The 21,518-nt window shown below is 38.1% G+C and overlaps 1 protein-coding gene across 1 annotated transcript in view; it reads right to left on the bottom strand.

Moving 5' to 3' along the window:
* The window catches only part of tars1 (threonyl-tRNA synthetase 1), a 21,660-nt gene extending 1,546 nt beyond the window's left edge, over nucleotides 1-20,114 (bottom strand). The window contains exons 1-20 of the mRNA XM_026931507.3: nucleotides 19,922-20,114; nucleotides 19,427-19,507; nucleotides 17,719-17,909; nucleotides 16,182-16,305; nucleotides 13,391-13,512; nucleotides 12,274-12,391; nucleotides 12,093-12,157; nucleotides 11,326-11,404; nucleotides 10,944-11,090; nucleotides 9,600-9,698; nucleotides 8,176-8,342; nucleotides 7,618-7,780; nucleotides 7,062-7,199; nucleotides 6,718-6,795; nucleotides 6,530-6,630; nucleotides 6,021-6,125; nucleotides 5,549-5,621; nucleotides 5,352-5,466; nucleotides 2,138-3,263; nucleotides 230-294 (exon numbers count right to left, since the gene is read on the bottom strand). Coding sequence (XP_026787308.1) covers nucleotides 3,115-3,263; nucleotides 5,352-5,466; nucleotides 5,549-5,621; nucleotides 6,021-6,125; nucleotides 6,530-6,630; nucleotides 6,718-6,795; nucleotides 7,062-7,199; nucleotides 7,618-7,780; nucleotides 8,176-8,342; nucleotides 9,600-9,698; nucleotides 10,944-11,090; nucleotides 11,326-11,404; nucleotides 12,093-12,157; nucleotides 12,274-12,391; nucleotides 13,391-13,512; nucleotides 16,182-16,305; nucleotides 17,719-17,909; nucleotides 19,427-19,507; nucleotides 19,922-19,981 — 2,175 coding nt within the window. The 5' untranslated portion in view covers nucleotides 19,982-20,114 and the 3' untranslated portion in view covers nucleotides 230-294; nucleotides 2,138-3,114. The remainder of the gene's footprint in view (nucleotides 1-229; nucleotides 295-2,137; nucleotides 3,264-5,351; nucleotides 5,467-5,548; nucleotides 5,622-6,020; nucleotides 6,126-6,529; nucleotides 6,631-6,717; nucleotides 6,796-7,061; nucleotides 7,200-7,617; nucleotides 7,781-8,175; nucleotides 8,343-9,599; nucleotides 9,699-10,943; nucleotides 11,091-11,325; nucleotides 11,405-12,092; nucleotides 12,158-12,273; nucleotides 12,392-13,390; nucleotides 13,513-16,181; nucleotides 16,306-17,718; nucleotides 17,910-19,426; nucleotides 19,508-19,921) is intronic.
* Between the last annotated feature and the right edge of the window lie 1,404 nt (nucleotides 20,115-21,518).

The raw sequence follows: 21,518 nt of genomic DNA, 5'->3' as shown, positions 1-21,518 counted from the left end.
TTTTAGTACATATCAGGATATACCATGCGTATATCCTAGCTCAGCTTGCATAGAAGACTAACCCAACTTCAGCTCAGGTAACTGAGTACAGTATAGCTCAGTGGGTCAAGGAAATAGTAACAAAATGCAGGATCGTGTGTAATTTGCTGAGCCAGGCTGTTAAACTGTCTAGTGGAAAAGAGCTAAAACAGTTATCTCACACATTTCCCTGATGAAAACAGATGCCTACCTCTGCCGATATGCTCAGCAGCCACCTCATCTCTTCATCAGTGAAGTCCATCTCAGAAATGAAAACTGTTAAATGAGTTTGTGATTAGTGGATTAGAACAGACATAAAACCTGTATAGATTCACGCAGTTTATAAACACAAATATACAGCATAACACAAATAAAATTACAGGGATGTCTAAGACATTTTAGAGTTGAGTCAGTATTACATGCCTTTGTGGATTGACTGTTAGAGTCACAACTCAAAATGATTATAAGATAAAACATGTTTATGATAGGCCCTATATGTAAAACAGTAGCTGAAGGTGTTGCACTGTACACAGACTTGGTCATTTTAATCCCTTTATACTCCCTAATAATTTTTTATTACAGTGTCATAGCCATGCTTGTCATTTGGTAACAAACTGAAAACAAGGAATTTTTGCAATAGTCATGAGAGTCAAATAATGCTCACTAATTTCTGAACCCACATTGCCGAGATCCTCCTACTTAGCATTTAGAATTACTTCGTCATCTACGCAAAATGTTTTGTTGCCATTTCTCCATGCGTATTTTGCCAATACCCATCCCGTCTGGAAACAATGGTCATCCAGCCATTTTACGTATGTGTACAGTCTAGACGAAGCATGACCTGAGAGCGTAACATGAGCATTCAGCACTACTCGATGATTGGTGGCTTAGTGGCCAACACGTTCGCCTCACACCTCCAGGGTTGGGGGTTTGATTCCTGTGTGTGTGGAGCTTGTATGCTCTCCCTGTGCCTTGGGGGTTTCCTCCCCCAGTTCAAAGACATGTGTTGTAGGCTGACTGGCATCTCTAAATTGTCAGTAGCGTGTAAATGTGCCCTGTCCAGGGTTTCCCTGCCTTGTGCCCTGGGATAAGCACCAGCCTCCCTGTGTAGGATAAGCAGTACAGAGGATGGATCGATGGCAATTACCAGTAGAGACCCACAGGGACCATTACAGTTTCTATTAAAACTATTACATATGAGGGTTTTTATTGTTTTTTTGTTTGTTTGTTTTCAGCAGGGCTGTATGGACCCCAGATCAACCGTAACCCTGACCAGGATGAAGTGCTTACGGAAAGTGAGTGTGGAAGTAAAATATCTAATTGAAACGCAGTGACTATGGAAAAGTTACTACATTTGGTGACTAATTGTTGTAAACCTTGTAGCTGTCACTCACAGGCGTTTAGAGCAAGATTCTGCACAAGGGGGCGCTATAATCACTCTATAATCACTCTAGCTTGTTTGTTTTGTTTAGCTTGTGCTTTCAGGGACCAGTATAACCTCGCCTCATTGACCACTGCATTTGGGTCGTGGCCGTTTCTTAGCATATAGCATGACAAAACACACAACACACAAGCACACCATTATCATTTCAGTGTCATTATCATTCCTCTGAATGGTCACGGAACAAATATGTGGTGCTTCATTTGCTCTGCAGAGTACTACATGGCAGAGACGACTGCAGATTTTACACGATAGATGCTAACTACATGATATGCTAACTACATGATAGATGCTAACTACATGATACATGCTAAAATGACTCCAGCGCGTTAGTAGGTGGGTTATACCTAATAAACAGGCATTAAAAAAGACAAAATTTCGAGAAGAAACTTGCAGCTACCATGCTGAGTCACTTCAGTTTAATATTTTTTTACATTTTTAGCAAGCAGAGCTGAGAAAACAGCGTTTTTGTTTTTTTTTTTTTCCATTTTAATAATAGTCTATGATGTGTTCACTTAACAGGAGCCCAGCTGATGACTTGCCTTGTTTACATTGTAAAATTCCTTCAGTTTAAAGGTCGATGTTTCCACACGAGAATTCTTTATTTATAATACTTAATTCGTTTATAATTTTTGCAATAATAATAATAATAAAAGTATTAAAAATGTAGTGACTCACCTTTAATTCAAACTTCCAGAAATCCACCAGTATTCAGAGAACAATGTGCAACATTGCTAATGTAAACAACTGAACGGCTGATATTAATTTCTGTTGGTAAACAAAATTATAAAAATGCTATAGTTGCAGTCATGTGTCCGAGTTCAAAGACAAGCATTAAGTTTACAGACATTGTTATTTTCAGCTCTGTACACTACTGTGCGCCAGAGGCAGAGCTTGTGTTTGTCTGCTGCCTGCTGTTTCCCAGAAATCAGCTGGTTTCAGCAGCCAGCAAGCAGAAAGTGAAACTAGCCCTGTTGTGATGGCACAACTCCCTGGTCTTACTATGCAAAAATCTGACTTCAAGTTACATACTGCACAGAACTGCACAACAAGGGAAAAGGAGGAAAAAAAAAAAAGACACAGTAAGCATAGACTTCAAGTATAAGATTTATTTCATTTGCAGAGAGCCCCTGATTTATATGATAGAAATCCTACAGCTTACAAAAAGAGTTTCTTTCTGAAAGAATGGCTAATTTAACAAATCAATATTTTTGCCACAGATTTGAGAAGTTTGACACAAATACTGAACAAACTCATTAAACATACAACTGGCTACACAGAAAAAAGAAACATACTTTGATTCAATTTGGAAAAATGACTAATATGCAGCTGGAAGTGAATCTGTAGCTAGGTTAATTTAAGTGAAATTTTCTTTCTACTGCTGTTAAGATTTTACAGGCAGACACATTGCTTTTCGTTATTGTTGTAGGAAATCCGTGTGTTGATGAGCTCATGAGAGGTGCCAGCAGTCAGGACTGTTTATGGCTGCCCATCCTTACAAACGGTCACGATGATATAGCTGGGAGCAATACAGCAAAAACGTGATCTGCATTTTCTTTATTAGGAGCATTTTGCCTTGAGGCTCAGCGTTTATTTGCCTATTCCTGAGATGTAAAACATCTTCTCAGAGCAGCATGGCACGTATTTCCATGAGATTAAAACTCCTCTTCGGCATTGCGGGTTCTTGATGCCTTCAGTTGTTTCAAGCGCTCCATGCAGTCGGTTAGACTTCTTTCCCCGTGGACCTTGTTATCTCTCGTCCGCACGTTCACCGTGTCGCTGGTCTTTTCCTTCTCTCCCACCACTGCACATGAAATCAGTAATAAAAATTTAATGGCACAAACATCATGAAACAGTAATACTGTATGATTATTATAGTATACTGTACAATAGTATTATAGATCAACTGTATAATAAGCAGTGTTTCACTTCATGCTCTCTGCTTCAGGTTAACACTTCAGTATCAAGATTCAGGGTTGGACACAGGTCCTACAAGTTCTACTGTTGCTCACAGCAACAACTGAAAGCTAAACAAAAATGTGGCAACACAGCAATACTACACTGATTATTACAGCTGAGAGGAATAGAAAGCTGTTCAGAGGAAACACGAAAGGCTAAAGGTTATTAAAGAATATTTATTTCAAATCAGAAAGGATGATTTTGAACATTTTTGAAACAAAGGTTTTCGATTTTCTTAAGATAATGATGGGACATCTGTGCATCCTATACGCCGAATATCTTCTTGGTCTTAACCACTTTTCAGTTTGGCCTGAAGCTATACAAATGTCTGTATAACAAACTGTTTATTTCTTCATACTTAAAGCTACAGTTTGCAGGATTATTGAAACCGGGGACAAAAATACTTTATAATATGATGTTTCTGAGCTGCTATGAGTCACCCCTGACAATCCTGGCAGGAAATGTGTCATTCTATCTACGAGAGAGTGAGAGCGTGCAAACAAAGCAAAGCAAATATTATACTGTAAGAGCAAAAAGTACTCCAGATTGATGGAGCTGTAGGTTTTTCCCTTTCTGAACAGATAAAGCATTTATTTGTTCAATAATTTAGTGGGAAGCCTGATTTAACCTCGTTTTGGGATTTGTATCGTTATCCAGTTGTCGAGCTGAAATATTCATGATAGTAATGGGGTCTTTATGTGTTTCACCATGGCTTTTCCTCTTACAAACTCACTCACATCGAGCAGGAGTGAGTCATCTGGTGTGTAACTCATATTGACTGCTCTGGGTTTTGGCTAGCGTGGTAACACTATCCAGCTCACGCCTAATTTGTCTGACAGGTTGGAAAACAAAATACACAGCTAAAATAATAAAATACATGGTGAACACAGATGAGGTAATATAAATACACAAATCAGAAGAAATTAGACGCGAGTTATGTTCTCTACACAGTATTTTAAACATACAGAGCTGTCTCGGATGGTGACAGTCGCAAGCCTATCTCAAGCTGAAAGCTAAGATTACCTGAAATTGCAGCAAAAAGACAGAGAGGATTTGCTCTTTCAGCTGACACTATCGCACTGTCGTACTGATGTGCACAATAAAAGTTTTTTATTTAATAATAGCTGAAGAGTCATGCACATTCAGGTGGCATCCTAAACTATACACCACTGGCGTCATTACTATTTAGGCATAATACCTGGTGTTTTGCATTTTACAGTCATTTTGTTTACAGCCCTGAAGTCACTGAATGAGATCCATATGGTGGAGAACACTGCAGCACAGCATACGTTACTGAATGTTCTTCCACAAGTAGCTAGCTTTTTCTACCAGAGAGGCTGAAATCTGATAGCTTAAAATGTTGTCATGTTATGTTTGCTTGCTTAGTAATTGCTGTAATATTATGATTCTATGGTCCACTGCAGGATCCTATATTCTGACCGCCAAGCTTGCCAAGAAAATTCATAACAATGCTCATAAAACCACACTGGCTGCAATCAGTCTTGCGGGTGAGCTCACAACACAGTACAAAATTACAAACACAATGTTCTAACAAAACTTGTTTCAAATGAATGACTCTTCCACCCTACATTGTGTGAAAGCAGTAAAATGCATTACAATCTGCCACAGGTGAATAATCAGTGGATTACAACAACTTAGTGAAGGCTTGCCACTTTCCAGTCCATTACCTTCTCCATTCAAGTTTTACAAAAACAATTAGGGTTCCTAATCCATTTCTGGCATGCATCACAAATTCATTTTTCAGACTCTGCCAAACAAGGAACACCAAACAATCCAAAAAAGTCTACCCTTTTTACTAAAATTCAGTTTTCTATTCCTAAGCTCATTTCACAAGCAGACTGCAGTGTGCAACCAAAGTAGAGAATGTGTTCATTTTCTGACCTACTGGTCAGTTATATCTGAACTTGCTTACCTAAAATAAAGTTGTACTGAGCCAACTGTGCATTTCTGATCTTCTTGTTCAGAGTGCAGCCCGGATCTAGATCTACATCTGTCATCAGGCCAGCGCTGTGAAACTCTGTTTTCACCTGAACAGAGAAAAAACATTAGTGTTAGTTACTACAGCAGCTTTCTATATGTGCTGCATTAACTGAATGCTAGGGGCCTCACCCTTTGCGCATAATCTTCACAAGTGGGTCCAACAGGCACAACCATCACCTGATGTGGGGAAAGCCACAAAGGCCTAGTAGAAAAGAACGAAAGAAGGAAAGAAGGAAAGAAATGACTGTGTCAGCATAAAAGGGAACTGAGTATGTGATCAGCATGGACAGCCAAGCTCTACCAAGTCCATGGTCATAACACCACTGTAAAATGTCTCATGTGATGCATCAGAACTTTCGTTAAAAAAAATAAATAAATAAAATAAAAAGAGATGTTCTGTAAATTATAGCATATTTTACCCATTTATTTATTTATCACTTTCATCCAAACTACAATGCATGAAAACAGATCATTGCAGGAATATCAGTTAATTAGCACTACCTGTCCAAAAAAACTTTATTAACTCATTACTTATTACTGTAATGCAGTCTTGCCTTAAATAATAAAAACGTTTATCAAGATTTGTCTTATTTATACATACCATTTCCCACCATAGTTTTCTGTCAGGATGGCAATCATTCTCTCAACCGAGCCCAAAATGGCTCTGTGAATAATCACTGGCCTCTTCTTATCATCTCCATCATGGCTACAGAGACGGATACATGCAGTGAATACATACATGAATTCAGAGTCAAAAGTACTTTACTGCTTCTTATATATTTCTACTTCATATATTTTAATCTAAAACTTACATTTATCTTATTTATACAACTGAGTTGAGGATTAAGGGCCTTGCTCAAGGGCCTAGCATTTATTCTAGATTTTTTTTTATCTAAACATTTATTTACACACCAGCAGAAGAACATGTAAATAATTTAGCACAATGCAAATGACAAATAGTTTTGCAGAGAAAATGAGTGTAATGAGTGTAATACAGACAGATAAGCACTAGGTGTCACTGTTGCATTAATAAGATTTGTAAAATGACAAAATCCAGTAAATACACAGTAATAATATTACTGAGGAAGAAATCCACAGCATGTAGCCTACCTGACGAAGGTTAGATTGAAGCGGATGGGGAGCTGGAAGTCCAGCTGGATGGTAGCACACTGGTGGTATCTTCCAATGGCATCCTTGATCTGAATGTCAATCTGAGGAATAGAAAAAGTAAAGAAGGTAAGTGGTCAGGAAATATACCAAGTAAATCATCATGTTGAAAATCTTTGGCTCTTTGTTACCTTTGGTCCATAGAAAGCTCCATCTCCAGGGTTTAATACCCACTTCTCCCCGAACTCGTTCAGACTGTTCTCTAGTTGCTGTTGAAACCAAAACAAGAAAGATGATATATGTAAGTCAAAGCTCTGGTTTATTTTGAGTGTTGACTATCTATTCACAATGACATCTAATTCAATTCAACAACCTCATTCAGAGATCTGTAACACCACAAGAGGTTAGTGCTAAAAGATTTACAGGATAAAACCTAATCTCTGGTCCAATATCTCAATCTTGGTTGGTTTGTAGGAGTGCTGCTAGTGTGCAAGTCAACAATGTGAAAATGGCAAAAAGCTGAAATCCAGATTACCTTCTCAGCCTGATCCCACACTTCTGGTTCCCCAAGGAACTTCTCTGGTCTAGTGGAGAGGTTCAGTTTAAAGCTGAAACCAAATACATCATACACCGCACGCAGGAACTCCAGACAGCCTTTAATCTCCGACTCAATCTAAACACGTTGAAAAAAACTTGAACAATTAACTATAGAATATTATTCCATCCTAAACGTATGTTGTCTAAGTATATATCCATTTATATCTATATCTGTCTGTTTATAATCTGTCTGGACCTATATATATATATATATATGTCCAGACAGATTATAAATAGACAGATCTATATTCAAGATCTATCAAAAATTTTTCTTTCAGATATAACAAAAATAGTTTACATTAGAACAAATGTGCATGCATGTATCTTGAGTGGAAAAAAATATATATGTTAATGCTGTAGTTTCATCATATTTAATCATTTCATCATTTCATTTTCATGTATTTAGTAGTTTAATTATAATCATTACAGCTCTAGTTTGATTTATATAGCACTCATTAATGATCCTAAATGACACTCATCAAAAAGCTCCTTACCTGGTCCATAGCACAGAAGATGTGCGCATCGTCCTGCTGGAAGCGCCGGACACGGGTAAGACCGGTGAGAGCTCCGGAGAGCTCATTGCGGTGCAGCACGCCAAAATCAGCCAGACGCAGAGGCAGTTCCCTCCAGGAGCGAGGCCGATGATCAAACATCAGACTGCAGGGATATAAATAAACAGATGGAGATAAAACTGCACATCACAATGTTAAAGTGCCCATGAAATGACTCGACAGCCGTGATTTGATCCTGTAAGTTGATGTATTTCCTTAACAGGCTGTGATTTCCATAACAGCCAGTAGTGCTTGAGATATGCCACGTATCCCAAGAAACTCAACAGTGGCTTAGCTTACCGGCTGTGGAGGATTTCTCACTGTCAATTTGCTCTTTGTCATGTTCAGTATCCCAGAGCAAACGTTTCAAACTATGCCTCGGAATGATACCAGGCCATGAGTTATTTATTACTCACATTAGCATGCTTTCATGAACCGAGTAGAACACAGAGCGCTTTATATATTAAAACAAGTGTAGGTATCAAGGAGAGACGGTCTTACCAGTGTCCAGGGCAGTTCATGGGCTTAAGGGCGAAGATCTCCTTCTCCACTTCGAAGGAGAACATGTTCTCGCTGTAGTGCTGCCAGTGGCCAGAGGTCTGCCACAGCTTGCTGTTGTAGATGTTTGGAGTGACCACCTCCTGGAAGCCCCTCTTCCTGTATTCACTCTGCGGTGTGGAAATACAACACAGTTACATCACAAATCCAACATGTATGAGCACAGTGTTCAGCTACAATCAACGTGAATATGAATGACCAGTAAAGGATGTGACCCAAAAAGAAACTGGTTTTAAAAAGGTTTAAAACCAATTTTAAATAAAATCCTGGAGTATTGTTAAGGTCAGGTGGATGGCTTTGCAATCACTGCCTGAAAATTTAGAATTTTTAGAAACACCATATAGGCTAATGTTGCATCTCTCTTTCATGCTTACTCTCAAAGGGTGGGGATAAACAATCGTGTGTTTTTACACACACATGCACAGACGCACGCACACAAACACAAAAAAGGAACAAAACGATCATAGGTGTGACGGATGGCTAGGATGCTTGCTGTCGAAAGTACAAAGCTTTGCTTGTAAAGCAGGTAATACAGGTACTTCAGCAAAACACCTTAAACACACGCTAAATAAATATGCGGAAATACAGTTTTCTGAGTGACACTTCAACAAAACAATCCTCCTTTACTTACAACACTGTCTACCTCATCCTGTCTACCTCATACAGGTACACTAACAAACAGTTCACCAGCCTAACAGAACTGTTACAAATAAGCTAATGTGTGAAACCTAATAGTTACATATCTTACATAATAGTCTTATGCTAGTTATAAAATGATAAAATAAGGCTTACATAAGTGGTTGCTAAACATAATTTGAAGATTTGGCAAAATTACAACGTTTGAAAAGACAATAATTTTGTCTATATATGTATAGCGTAATATGGTATACTGTAAATCTGTTAATACTTTGCTCCAGCATTTCTGCAATTAAAGCTTTTATCATTTCTCTTGACTTTAGGTCGCTCTTAAAATATAACAGTAATTTTCAAAGAACAAATATATTTTGTGTAATTCAGAGACAGGGAGTGTGGAAAAAATACTTTATCTGGTTTGTTATTCAGTGCTTGCATTGCCCTGCAAGCATTTAGCTTTAAAAATGCTGATGTAGTGATAGTCATCATACTGAAATACACACTTATCTTACCTTGTTCCCTGTTCTACACATTGTACTGAAAAATTTCCACATAAGACATCTGACATTTTCTTTGCTTAGACATTTTCATTGCTTGCCTTCCTAAACTAACCTATAATTTATTCAAACAGTAACATGGCATTGTATAATATTCATAAAACATTTATGATTTGCTCATAAAGACAGCTTTTTTGCAGTATTTTCTACACTGCATCTCTAGGAGACACAGCTTACCCTTATAAACTCCACCAGTGTGTTGTAGATGTAGGCCCCCTTTGGGAGGAAGAAGCAGCTACCAGGGCTGAGATCATGGAAGAAAAACAATTCTTGTTCCTGGAAACAAGAAACAACAACAGCGTGTTTATGTGATTGTCTGTATTCAAGACACAAAGATTGAGTTCATGCATGAGAAAGAGGCAAACAACTAAAGTCACAAAAAGACCTAACCTAATTACAATTCAAATAAAAAAAAAAGCTAAAATGCTAAGACTTCTGATTATCATTCTCGCTTTAGCTGTGACAAAGCGGTCCCCGTGTGCGCATCGGTGTGCGCCCTGGCAGATGGCACATTAAGGAGACAGACATCTGCCAGCTTTACCCCCTGGCCTCAGTGCTAGTTAACAGAGTGCACACAGGAGCACTGGGATTCTAGACACACAGCAGCTATACTGAAAGCGTGGACAGCTTGCAGCCCGAGTCATTTACACTCCAGGAAGACTCCTTACTTATCACCTCTATGCTTTTTCTGCTGGTTTATCACCAACAGATCAAGACAGTTTAATCACTAACAGCCACCTTTCTTCACAAACACTAAACCTAGTCCTGCTGAGGGTGACTGGGTACAAGAAAAGCTTCAAGTTCATGGGTGGGTGCTCAATAAATACCTCTTTATTCTTAACAGCTGGAGAAGAACTGTGAGTCAACCATGCAGACAAACACACAAGAAATGACATACTGCCAGAGCTTTTGTTTAGATTGCCCATGCAAACACAGTGCAAGGTGTTTTGCTAGAAGCAAACAGCTCCCTTGGCAACAAAAAGTATCCATATTGTAACCCACAGTGCAAATAATCCTAATCAGCTAATATAAATATCCAGAATTTTACCACAAAAGCCCTAGCATGTGAGTAACGGTACAGCTCCATGCATAAACGATAAAACGTGCACTGGCTCAACAGCAAGCTGCATATATGTTTTGGATAAATGGTAGATAAATTCAATAACACTTTAACATCTGTGAAATTAAATTATTTGAAAAAGTAAAATACAGCAGCTGGGACAAAAATTATCCTTATTGTCCAACCAGCCATGTTACAATGATTCAGTTAGTCACCTTATAATATTACCCATGATACACTTTAGAAAATCTTGCTTAGTTAATTTATTGAAATATTCATGATATCATCTTATCATCACATCAGCTCTACTAGGATGTGTGGCTTTGTGTATTCTTGAATCCCATCCCACTGTACATGTAAAGGCAGAAATCTTAAAACTTTTGTCATTCTGTACAATATAAAGGAAGTAAAATTAGACTAGACGTGACGTAAATGACAGATCTGCATATCTGTGTCCATACCCGTCCCAGTTTGCGGTGGTCTCTGTTCTTGGCCTCTTCTTGGAATTTCTCCCAGTCCTTTAGCATCTTAGGGTCGGGGAAGGAGATGCCATAAATGCGCTGCAGGGTCTCCATGTCTGCCTTGCCCTCCCAGTATGTGGATGAATTCTGAACATTCGGAAGTCTCCAGTTAAGACACGGGACACAGTTTTACGTACACCATAACAGACACAGCTCCAAAAGGACAAACAATAGGACTTGGCACTGGGGAACACAAATTCCTAAATGAACTAAACATATAGTATATACATAGATTTTTTTTTAATCATTTTGTTACCTTAATATTATATATTGAATCTAATAATTTAATCTATCCTTGTTAGATTAGTGAGTGGGTGAGTACCTTATGAATCTTCAAGGCCTTGATCTTCCCAGTGTGTCTTACATGGGGTCCTCTACATAGGTCAATCAAGGGCCCACACCTTCAGAGGAATAGATCAAAGCATATAATGAGGGCATACCTAATAATCTGTTCTCTCTCTATCCAGATGTTTCATGTGATACCGGTGCCTGATCCAGGATGCATTGATGCTGATACGGACGATAAAAAATGCCTTGATAACATCATCCACTAATGAACAGACAACACAAAATGACAGCAATCTGAAAGTATTTCGATTAATTACCAAAGCAGACTGTAAGTTGTACTTTGCAAAAATAACCTGATAACAAGTAAATAACAAGTAACCTGATAAAACATCTTCATAGCAGATCAAAACTGCTGTGAATTTTGTGCACACAAAGGTAGCAGTGAAATGAGCACCTAGCACTGATACACACTCTTTCTTTCCTCCCTCGCTCAGCAGGGTCTACACAACGCTTCTGAGTCAAGGTGTAATTCACAGCACCTTGTGTTCATTTTTAATGAGCACACTCTCTGCTCCGAGTGCTCAGGTCAGCCATCCTCATGCTCTGTATTAAAGAAACCACTTAAAAAAATCTTAAACATACATCTTAACATGAGGAGTTCATTGTTAGCAGCCTGATAAACAACTAAATAAAATGTTCCAAGATGCCCCTGATTGCTAAATCCAAAGTAGACTACTCATTACCAAGCTAATCATGTGAGTTTTAAACTGGCACCGAGACAAATATAAGACTTAGTCGTACCTGTAAACTGTAGTTGTCGGGGTGGTAACTTTCTCATTCAGGATCCTGCACTTAAACTTGTTGTACTGTGGAAGACAACAGAGGCACGAACTTCAGCTAAATCAGGGTTTAAGGAGACTTTGTCTTCTTTCATGAGCTCCCACCTCCCACTGCCAAACCGAGTCAAAGATAAAACTCGTACCTTGAACATATCCAGAAGAGTCTCCTTCTTTACCTCCAACCGCTCAAAGGGCTGCTTCTCCTTGATAATCTTTTTACACAGGTTCTCGAGACAGGGGAAGTCATTACTCGATACGCCTCTGAAAGTGTGTGTGTGTGTCAGAGCGGGAGAGAAAATAGTTGAGTGTTCATGAATAAACATGAACTAAAAAAATAAATATAAATAACTCCCAAAGCGGTGAAAAAGAAATTCCAAACATCTCCTAGATGCCATTTTCAGAGGAACTTTCTCTATTAGCAGCCACCTTATTCGGCTTTGCTGCTCCGCCGCTGACACGTCTACACCATAAACAAGGTGCAACTTGACAGTCAAATCATCTCCTAGAATATCATTAGCATAAATTGGCTTTTCAGCAAGAAAATAACAGTGCTTATTATTTCCTCCCTGCGCACTAATTTAAAGTCACAGTAAAAGAGCCCAGTCAAAGAAAAGGTCAAATAAAATTGTTTATAACACATCATTCCCAAGCTCGCTTTGAATGGACTGGCCGATCTGTCTTTGAAATTAACATTTCTTTAGCACATACTGAATATTCAGCCATCAACAGAAGAATTCATTAAACTTATAAAAGCCTGACCTTGTGCTGAGAGAATAAAACTCAATTCATATCCTACTCACTCTTCAAGTCCTGTAACTTATTTTTTTTTTCCCCCGCTATGATTATTAAACTGTCTGGTAAACAATTGACTAAACTCACTTTCCATATAAATGCTTTGCAAAGTATATCAAGTTCACTAGGCCATGGGGAATTTAGAGATTTATACACGAAAGGCAAACTTTTCAGCTGTGGCACCGTTTAGCACCAAATATAATAAATATTTGTTATTTATATTTCTTCTTACTCCACTTGGCAGTTCTGAATCTGCTTTTTGTATGCTGGAGAAGATCTCATTAATCTTATTCTGCTTACAAAAACATGACAGTACTAAGTATTAGCATTCAAAAGATATATCAGATCTTCTATTGTTTTGAGAAAAATCAATAAATCTTACCAGGCCTATCTAGAGCACAAGAACCTTACTGATACTAATAAATATACAGAATAGTTTGAACAGTAAAATATCATTTGAACACTCACTCGTTGTCCAGGTACATGTCGTAGTAGAAGCCGCTCTCAATGGGAGGTCCGTAACACAGGCAGCCTCCGTACACTCTCTCCATGGCCTCGCCCATAATGTGGGCGCTGGAGTGCCAATAGACCTTAAAACAGAATCATTTCATTTCAATTTAGCCAAATAAAATATATATATACATGGCCAAAAGTATGTGGACACTTGAGTTAAGGATTTAGTCCCCCGTGACTGGTGAAACTGATTACTCCACTATTCTGTTACAATAACCTCCACTATTCCGTTACAATAACCCCCACGCTCCCGTTACAATAACCTCCACTATTCTGTTACAATAACCTCCACTATTCCGTTACAATAACCTCCACGCTCCCGTTACAATAACCTCCACTATTCCGTTACAATAACCTCCACTATTCCGTTACAATAACCCCCACGCTCCCGTTACAATAACCTCCACTATTCTGTTACAATAACCTCCACTATTCCGTTACAATAACCCCCACGCTCCCGTTACAATAACCTCCACTATTCCGTTACAATAACCTCCACTATTCCGTTACAATAACCCCACGCTCCCGTTACAATAACCTCCACGCTCCCGTTACAATAACCTCCACTATTCCGTTACAATAACCTCCACGCTCCCGTTACAATAACCCCCACTATTCCGTTACAATAACCCCCACGCTCCCGTTGCAATAACCCCCACTATTCCGTTACAATAACCTCCACGCTCCCGTTACAATAACCCCCACTATTCCGTTACAATAACCCCCACGCTCCCGTTACAATAACCCCCACGCTCCCGTTACAATAACCCCCACGCTCCCATTACAATAACCTCCACTATTCCGTTACAATAACCCCCACGCTCCCGTTACAATAACCTCCACTATTCCGTTACAATAACCCCCACGCTCCCGTTACAATAACCTCCACTATTCCGTTACAATAACCTCCACTATTCCGTTACAATAACCTCCACTATTCCGTTACAATAACCCCCACGCTCCCGTTACAATAACCTCCACTATTCCGTTACAATAACCCCCACGCTCCCGTTACAATAACCTCCACTATTCCGTTACAATAACCCCCACGCTCCCGTTACAATAACCCCCACGCTCCCGTTACAATAACCTCCACTATTCCGTTACAATAACCTCCACTATTCCGTTACAATAACCTCCACTATTCCGTTACAATAACCCCCACGCTCCCGTTACAATAACCTCCACTATTCCGTTACAATAACCCCCACGCTCCCGTTACAATAACCTCCACTATTCCGTTACAATAACCTCCACGCTCCCGTTACAATAACCTCCATTCTTCTGGGAAGGCTTAACACTAGAGTTTGAAACGTGGCTGTGGGGATTTGTGCTCATTCAGTAACTGTGCCACTCAAATTCTTCTACTCCAACCTTGGCAAACCATGTCTTCATGGACCTCGCTTTTGTGCACAGGGCTTTTTACATTTTTTTACATTTACGGCATTTTGGCAGATGCCCTTATCCAGAGCGACTTACATTTTATCTCATTTTATACAACTGAGCAGTTGAGGGTTAAGGGCCTTGCTCAAGGGCCCAGCAGTGGTAGCTTGGTGGTGCTGGAGATTGAACTCATGACCTTCCGATCAGTAGACCAACATCTTAACCACTGAGCTAACACTGCCAAAAACAGGGCATTGTCATGCTGGAACAGGTTTGGGCCCCTTAGTTCCAGTGAAGGAAAACTATAATGCTACAACATACAAAGACATTCTACACAACTGTGTGCTTCCAACTTTGTGGCAACAGTTTGGAGAAGACTCACATACGGCTGTGATGGTCATGTGTCCACATACTTTTGGCTATATAGTGTAGGTAAATATGGCTCATGCAAAAAAGACTGCAATTACTGCATCACTACCAAAAAGCCCCACAAGTACAAAACACCTACTGCTGCAATGATCAGCTGATAAAATTGATAATGTCGATTAGGAAAAATAATCAGTGTGGATTTTGATGCACCGTTCATGTGAAACAATGACGAAAACATTCAACATAACTGCACATGCAGCACACTATAGCACGCTAACATAACAGGAAATTAGGCTACAATCAAAATTCAGGGAAAAATAAAGCACAAGTAAAAGCACTGAGGATTAGGATATTGCTGCTTTTCCCTAGATTCCATCTAGATTTGTCAAACACCTGATAACATAAATATAAAGAATTGAGCAGTTAGTCACCTCCATGTGTATTTTAGCTCTGTTTAAAATGGCTTGCAGGATATAAAACATTATATAATCCACTTATTATCCACATTTTCTGTCTCAGATATTACAATTATCCACATTTTCTGCCTCAGCTATTACATTACATATTGGAACAATATTAGCTTAAATCAGTGTTATGTATTTGTACTTTTGGGAGTGGCATCTTAGTATTTATTTATTTATGTATTTTAGTGCTGTAGCTCTGACTAGCTGCAATCATTGGGGAAGTTGCTTTATAAGAGTAAAATAAATGTGACTTAGGTAAAGCTTAAGGTTTTACACTTCTTGTGACGTTTTTGTCTGTCAGATTTGTTACTGGAATGATAAATCAGCTGATTAATACGAAGAACATTTACTGACGTTATGTAGATGCCAGAAATAGGAGACACCAAGTTCAATTTTCAGTAATACATAATTCAGTAACTGAGTCATTTTCTCTGCTGCTCCACTAAGCAACGGTGACCTGTAGAACAAGACCAAAAGGGGGGAAAAAAAAAAAGAGAGAGAGAGAGAGAGAGATGGTATTTTGGACTTACTGCTTGTGCTTCCTCATCATCAAACTTGAGAAGCTCCAAACGGCAGTCTCCCTCCAATGGTCTGTCAAGGTCCCACACATCGTTGTTCACTTTGGCAATCACCGTGTTATCAGCCAGGCCTTGGCTGTTAGACAATTTGAAACAGCACAGGAAAATTTTCAATTAGACACCACAAAGGTGAATGGAAATAATAAAATACCAACTTATGCTTTACGCTCTGATTTACATATACACACTTCTGCGTCTTTGTATCTGTGAGCATGTGCAGGTGCTGCGTGTTGACAGTCTCTCAGGTCTCTGACAATGCGGGTATTTGAAAACCTGCTGGGGCCAGGATTTGACTACTGAAGTCACTATTCGGGTATTCTTTATGCACTACATCCACATAAGCCATGCATGGCCGCTGCAGAGAGCAGCACTGTTGAGGTGTGCATTGGTGTGCGGAGACTTGCGGGCTCACGCTCTGTGTCAAGTACAAACCAGCCCTTATATGCACGAGTGGGGAAAAAGAGGGACGACATGTAAAACGAGGGCAGTGTGACATGCAGGCTCGAGTTTCGAATGTATCTGGTGTGAATTGTTTTTGAATACTGAGCTCAAATTCAGTAAAGCTTTTGCTCTGCATTTAATATTTCACTGCATTAGTTCTCTATATTGTGTCTGACAAACACACGTATGCTGCCACTGACAAGAGGAACATCTCAGTGAAAAACCTGAAATACTTCATTATTTTACATTAGATAAGATAATTTCTCACCTCTCCTAACAGTTAACCAAATATCCACTGATTAACTCTCATGGTTATTTGTATAATATGGATATTCGAATATTACAATTAGTACAGAAAAAAAAGAAACTCCTATTTAGAGTGGATATAATAAAAAAAGTGCTGTTTGCCCTGTGCTTGACTATAATATTATGTATGATATTACACTAAAATGTGGCTCGCATTCCTCTAACAAAACAATTCTGCTCTTTTTATTTACGTGCTTGTGGGGGCGGTCAGAAACAATGCCCATTAGACAAAGATAGCATAAAGTGAACGTGACCACTAATTAATGATTAGCATTCCACTAAACTAGTTGCTTTTTTTTTTTTAGTTTTGGAAAGAGGAGAGTACATGTGGCCTTGTTTTTTTATCAGCTCAGGTTTCTTAAGCCAGAGAACTGAAAAAGAGAAATGAACCTGAAAGTAAAAGTAATCGCTGCCAGAAGCAAATTCTTCCGTTGCCAGAAGCGATAAAACAATATTGTGTCTTTAATAATATCCACTAATTGGCTTTTTCACCCATCAGATTTTATTCCTGTTCAGTCTGAGCTGATCCTGTCAATCGATCTTCATCTCGTATTCATTAAAAGTCTTTCTTAGAGTTATTTTGTTTGTTTTGGTGGACATTGACCAACTCCGTTCATTAGAAAAATACTGTGAACGCTTATGTGCAACTATGTAGAAGCTGAAATCAGACTTTCATGATACAGCCATACAAACTAGAAATGAGAAGCAAACCCATTTGTGTGATGGCTCGTGTTGGTCTAACCTGATGCCACAGGCAACCTGGTAGGGCGTGGTCTTCCAGGACTCGCCGTCCACCACTTTCCCATCGGGCAGGGTGATCTTGATGGGCTTGCTCTCCTTCTCAGCTTTCTCGGCCATCAGAGCATCATGTTCAGCCTTTAGCTTGTTGTACAGGACTAGACGATCATCTATATACTGAGGCTGAGGATTCAGCTGCATGAGGAAATACAGAGAGAAAGAAAAGAAGAAAAAAAAAAAAAATCATTAATTCAGTAATGAGGTCATGGACATCAGTAGAACATTGGCCCAAACCGGCTTTTTTTTTTTTTTTACCTGAATACACATTCTCACCACTCTTAAAAACATTAACATTTATGAATTGATCATAATTTTAAGTATGTACATTACTTCAGTTTAAAACCATCCAGTAGATGGGAATGATGTATTAATAGTGTATTAGTGCAAATGAACTGAAATCAGTTAAAATAAATGAACCGAAATCAGTTAATGCAAATTAACTGAAAACAGCCATGCATATGAAAAAACAGCACCAAAATCTATGCCATGTGATCTAGACATTTTGTCAACATAAAGCGTAAACAAATGCTAGATGCGAAACAGAAAATGTTTTAAACCAAGTATATATAGTTATCTAATCATTTATTACACATAGCCATGACTGTGTTCTCGGTGTTAGGATGATTTTTGTGATTTCTATGTGCACTTGGCCAAAGATTTGTTTATGTTTTGTTTACCTGAGCAGTGAATATGTGAAATACGTTTTGGCTTGATTAATCATGTGAAGTGTGAAAGCCAACCAATTTCAGACTCGGCAAACAAGTCAGTAAGTGTGAAAGCGCTCTAAGACAAGTTCACATGCAGGATGTGTGTCATGTCAGTCAACATAACACACTTTCCTAGCATTAAAATATGCGAGTGAATCGGAAATTATTCAAATTCACTTCCAATCAGATGTTCAATACTGGATTCTACTGTACTAGCAAAGTGAAGTCATGACGTGGCAGCAGTTCTTGTTTGGGGCAGGAATTATTCTCCTGCATGACAAAGGATGGCTAGTGATCAAACACTACACTCCTGGGCAAAAAAAAAATGGGCCAAGCCCAAAATGGCAAATATTAAGCTTGTAATGGTCTTAACAACAAATCCCCGGACAGAAAATGAGCAAGAATTAAACAAATGCACTCCTGAGCCCTCCTCCACCATTTACTCTTTTACTTTTGCTACAGTGAACTGTTTGGAGAAAAACTAGAAACAGGAAAATTCACTTATATAGCCTTCAAGATAATGATTAAAATTTGGATGTAAAATTCAAACTAGCACATGTCTGGGTGACGAAAATTTTCCAAAAATACCTTCTAGGATTTTTTTCTTTTTTTCCTTAAAAGATTAGTGATTATTTGGTTATCTGCACACCTGATGCAGCCCATCAAGGACCACATGACTTAAACATTTTCAGAAATCAAAAGGAAAAGCTCTCTCATACTAACTTCTTTTATCTATTCTATCTTTCTATCTATTTGTTTAATTCTTGCTAATTTCCTGACCAATAAGTTGTCGTTAAGACCATTAAAAGCTTAATATTTTAACATTTTGGGCTTTATTCCCCCCGTAGTGTAGTCAAAGCTGACATTAAGGGAGGAAAGCAGAGAAGATCTGAATGAAGAGGAAATGGACAGCTTTGCCACAGAGATCATTCCTCAGTCACATACCTCAGTTCTGCCTCCTGTGTCTCCAGCTCCTTTGCTCTTCTTCTTCCCTCCATCTTTCCCAGCATTGTCTGCTGTCTTGCCCTGAGACAGATGAATAAGATGGGAGAGTGAGTAACTGTAGTTAACACAGCAGATTAAACATGCTTCCCCTCCCATTGCACAGAAAATCAAGAGTCAGTTGAGGCTGCTGTTTCTGATCACCATAATAACTAATGTTATTATTATTATTATTATTATTTTTATTATTTAAGAAGGTACTTGGAAACTTAGATGGGCCAGAATGTACTGTATTAACTATAACTACCTATGAAGTTCCACCACAGGTATAATTAGTTGCTACTTTTATTATGTTAGCATAATTAGCCTAGTTTAAGTGGAATAGTTAGCTGAACTAGCATAAGTATTTTGACAGCATGCTACTGAATGACAGACTGCAGGCGAGTTAGCTGACAAGCTAACCACATTATGCTACTTAGCTATAACGTATAACATTACCTGCTTCCCTTCTTTGACTTTTAGCTCTTTCATTTGCTCACTGATGGCCTCTTCCGCCATTCTGAGACGATAAAATAACTCAGTAACACAAATATATCCTCTGTACGGTACTCCTGTGGCGCTCTGCAACCTTTAGCTGAGCCGGCATACAGCAACGTCTCCCGGATATGGCTCCAATACCGGCACCAATGCTGATGCAACATTGCAGTCATAGGCGGGCTTTTCCTTGACTGACAGCACATTACAGCGAATGGTATTGCGCTGTTGCTGTAATGGGCGGGCTCTGATCTGGGCCCTGATCACAGATTTCAGCCAATGATGTCCCAGTAAACTGCAACGTCAGTGTCGCAGTGAAATGATGCAAAATTCACGTCAAAGATCGTGTACTTAGAGTAATAGCAATTTTATCCAGAAATATAGATTTTTTTTAGAATCTCCTCCCTACTTATAGTCTTTAAGAATTATATGTTTCAATATCTAAAATCCCTGTCAAATATTAAAAATAAAAAGTTTTTGTGTGTGAGTTTTTGTTGATATTATTTGATTTATTCTAAAAAAATTTGGTTAATATATCCCCTGTGATAAATTTGTACTCATTGATGTGGCTGTATTTGTGTTTATAAGGTTAATATTTTTCTTTTCCAGCTTTGTCAGGTGTCTTTTTTTAATTCCCTGGTTAATGTCTAAGCCCCTGTTATAAGTTTGAATGAGTTGATTGTAACTTGAATGCTATATTTGTTGTAATATTCTTGGTTTTCATTGAATAATAATAATAATAATAATAATAATAATAATAATAATAATAACAATAATGAATGATATTAGCAACATATGCTGTACAAAAATAAATCAATTTATTATGATAATTGGGAAAAGAATAATATTATTTTGGTTAGTCAGTTATTTAATGATAGAGGTGTTCCCTTCAAGTATGAAGAATTTTTTATTACATAATAGAATCCCAGTCACGGCAAGGCAATATGCTATTGTTTTTGGATTATTGTGGGATTATTATGTTTATGAAGGGACATAGTAACCAGTTCACTCAAGTTGTGCCACATCTCAATGTTTCTGAAACATTTGTTGCTAAAATAATCCTTTACCTTAATGTCAAGTAAATCTCTTCCCACATGAGGATGTCTCTTGTCCTAATACCATCCTTTATTGGAGCAGATCAGCTGTGACATTCAGCAGATCATCATACATTTAATTAAATATATATATATATATATATATATATATATATATATATATATATATATATATATATATATATATAGTGTAGCATATGTGATAGTCAATAAGAAAATAAGCAATAACAGTTAATAGTTTAGTAATTATTTTTTATTACTTATTATTTAATTATTTATTTATTGTATTATTTCATTTATTTATTTTTCTTCACACTAAAACAAGCAGAATATGATAATAAGTAAGTTTGAGGTTAAAATTTGTTCAGCATCTGTTAAATAGTTAATAATTTACATATTTATTCATTATATGAAAAAAACTAACCTCATATTCTATTCAGTTCCATTAACCAAAAATTTATAAACAGCATACATTGGTGATTTTAACAATTTCACTCCAATGTACA

This window comes from Pangasianodon hypophthalmus, chromosome 24 (genome assembly GCF_027358585.1).
Source record: "Pangasianodon hypophthalmus isolate fPanHyp1 chromosome 24, fPanHyp1.pri, whole genome shotgun sequence".
Taxonomy (NCBI): domain Eukaryota; kingdom Metazoa; phylum Chordata; class Actinopteri; order Siluriformes; family Pangasiidae; genus Pangasianodon; species Pangasianodon hypophthalmus.
Note: the sequence above shows the minus strand (reverse complement) of the source record. Positions and strands in the feature narration are given on the sequence as shown.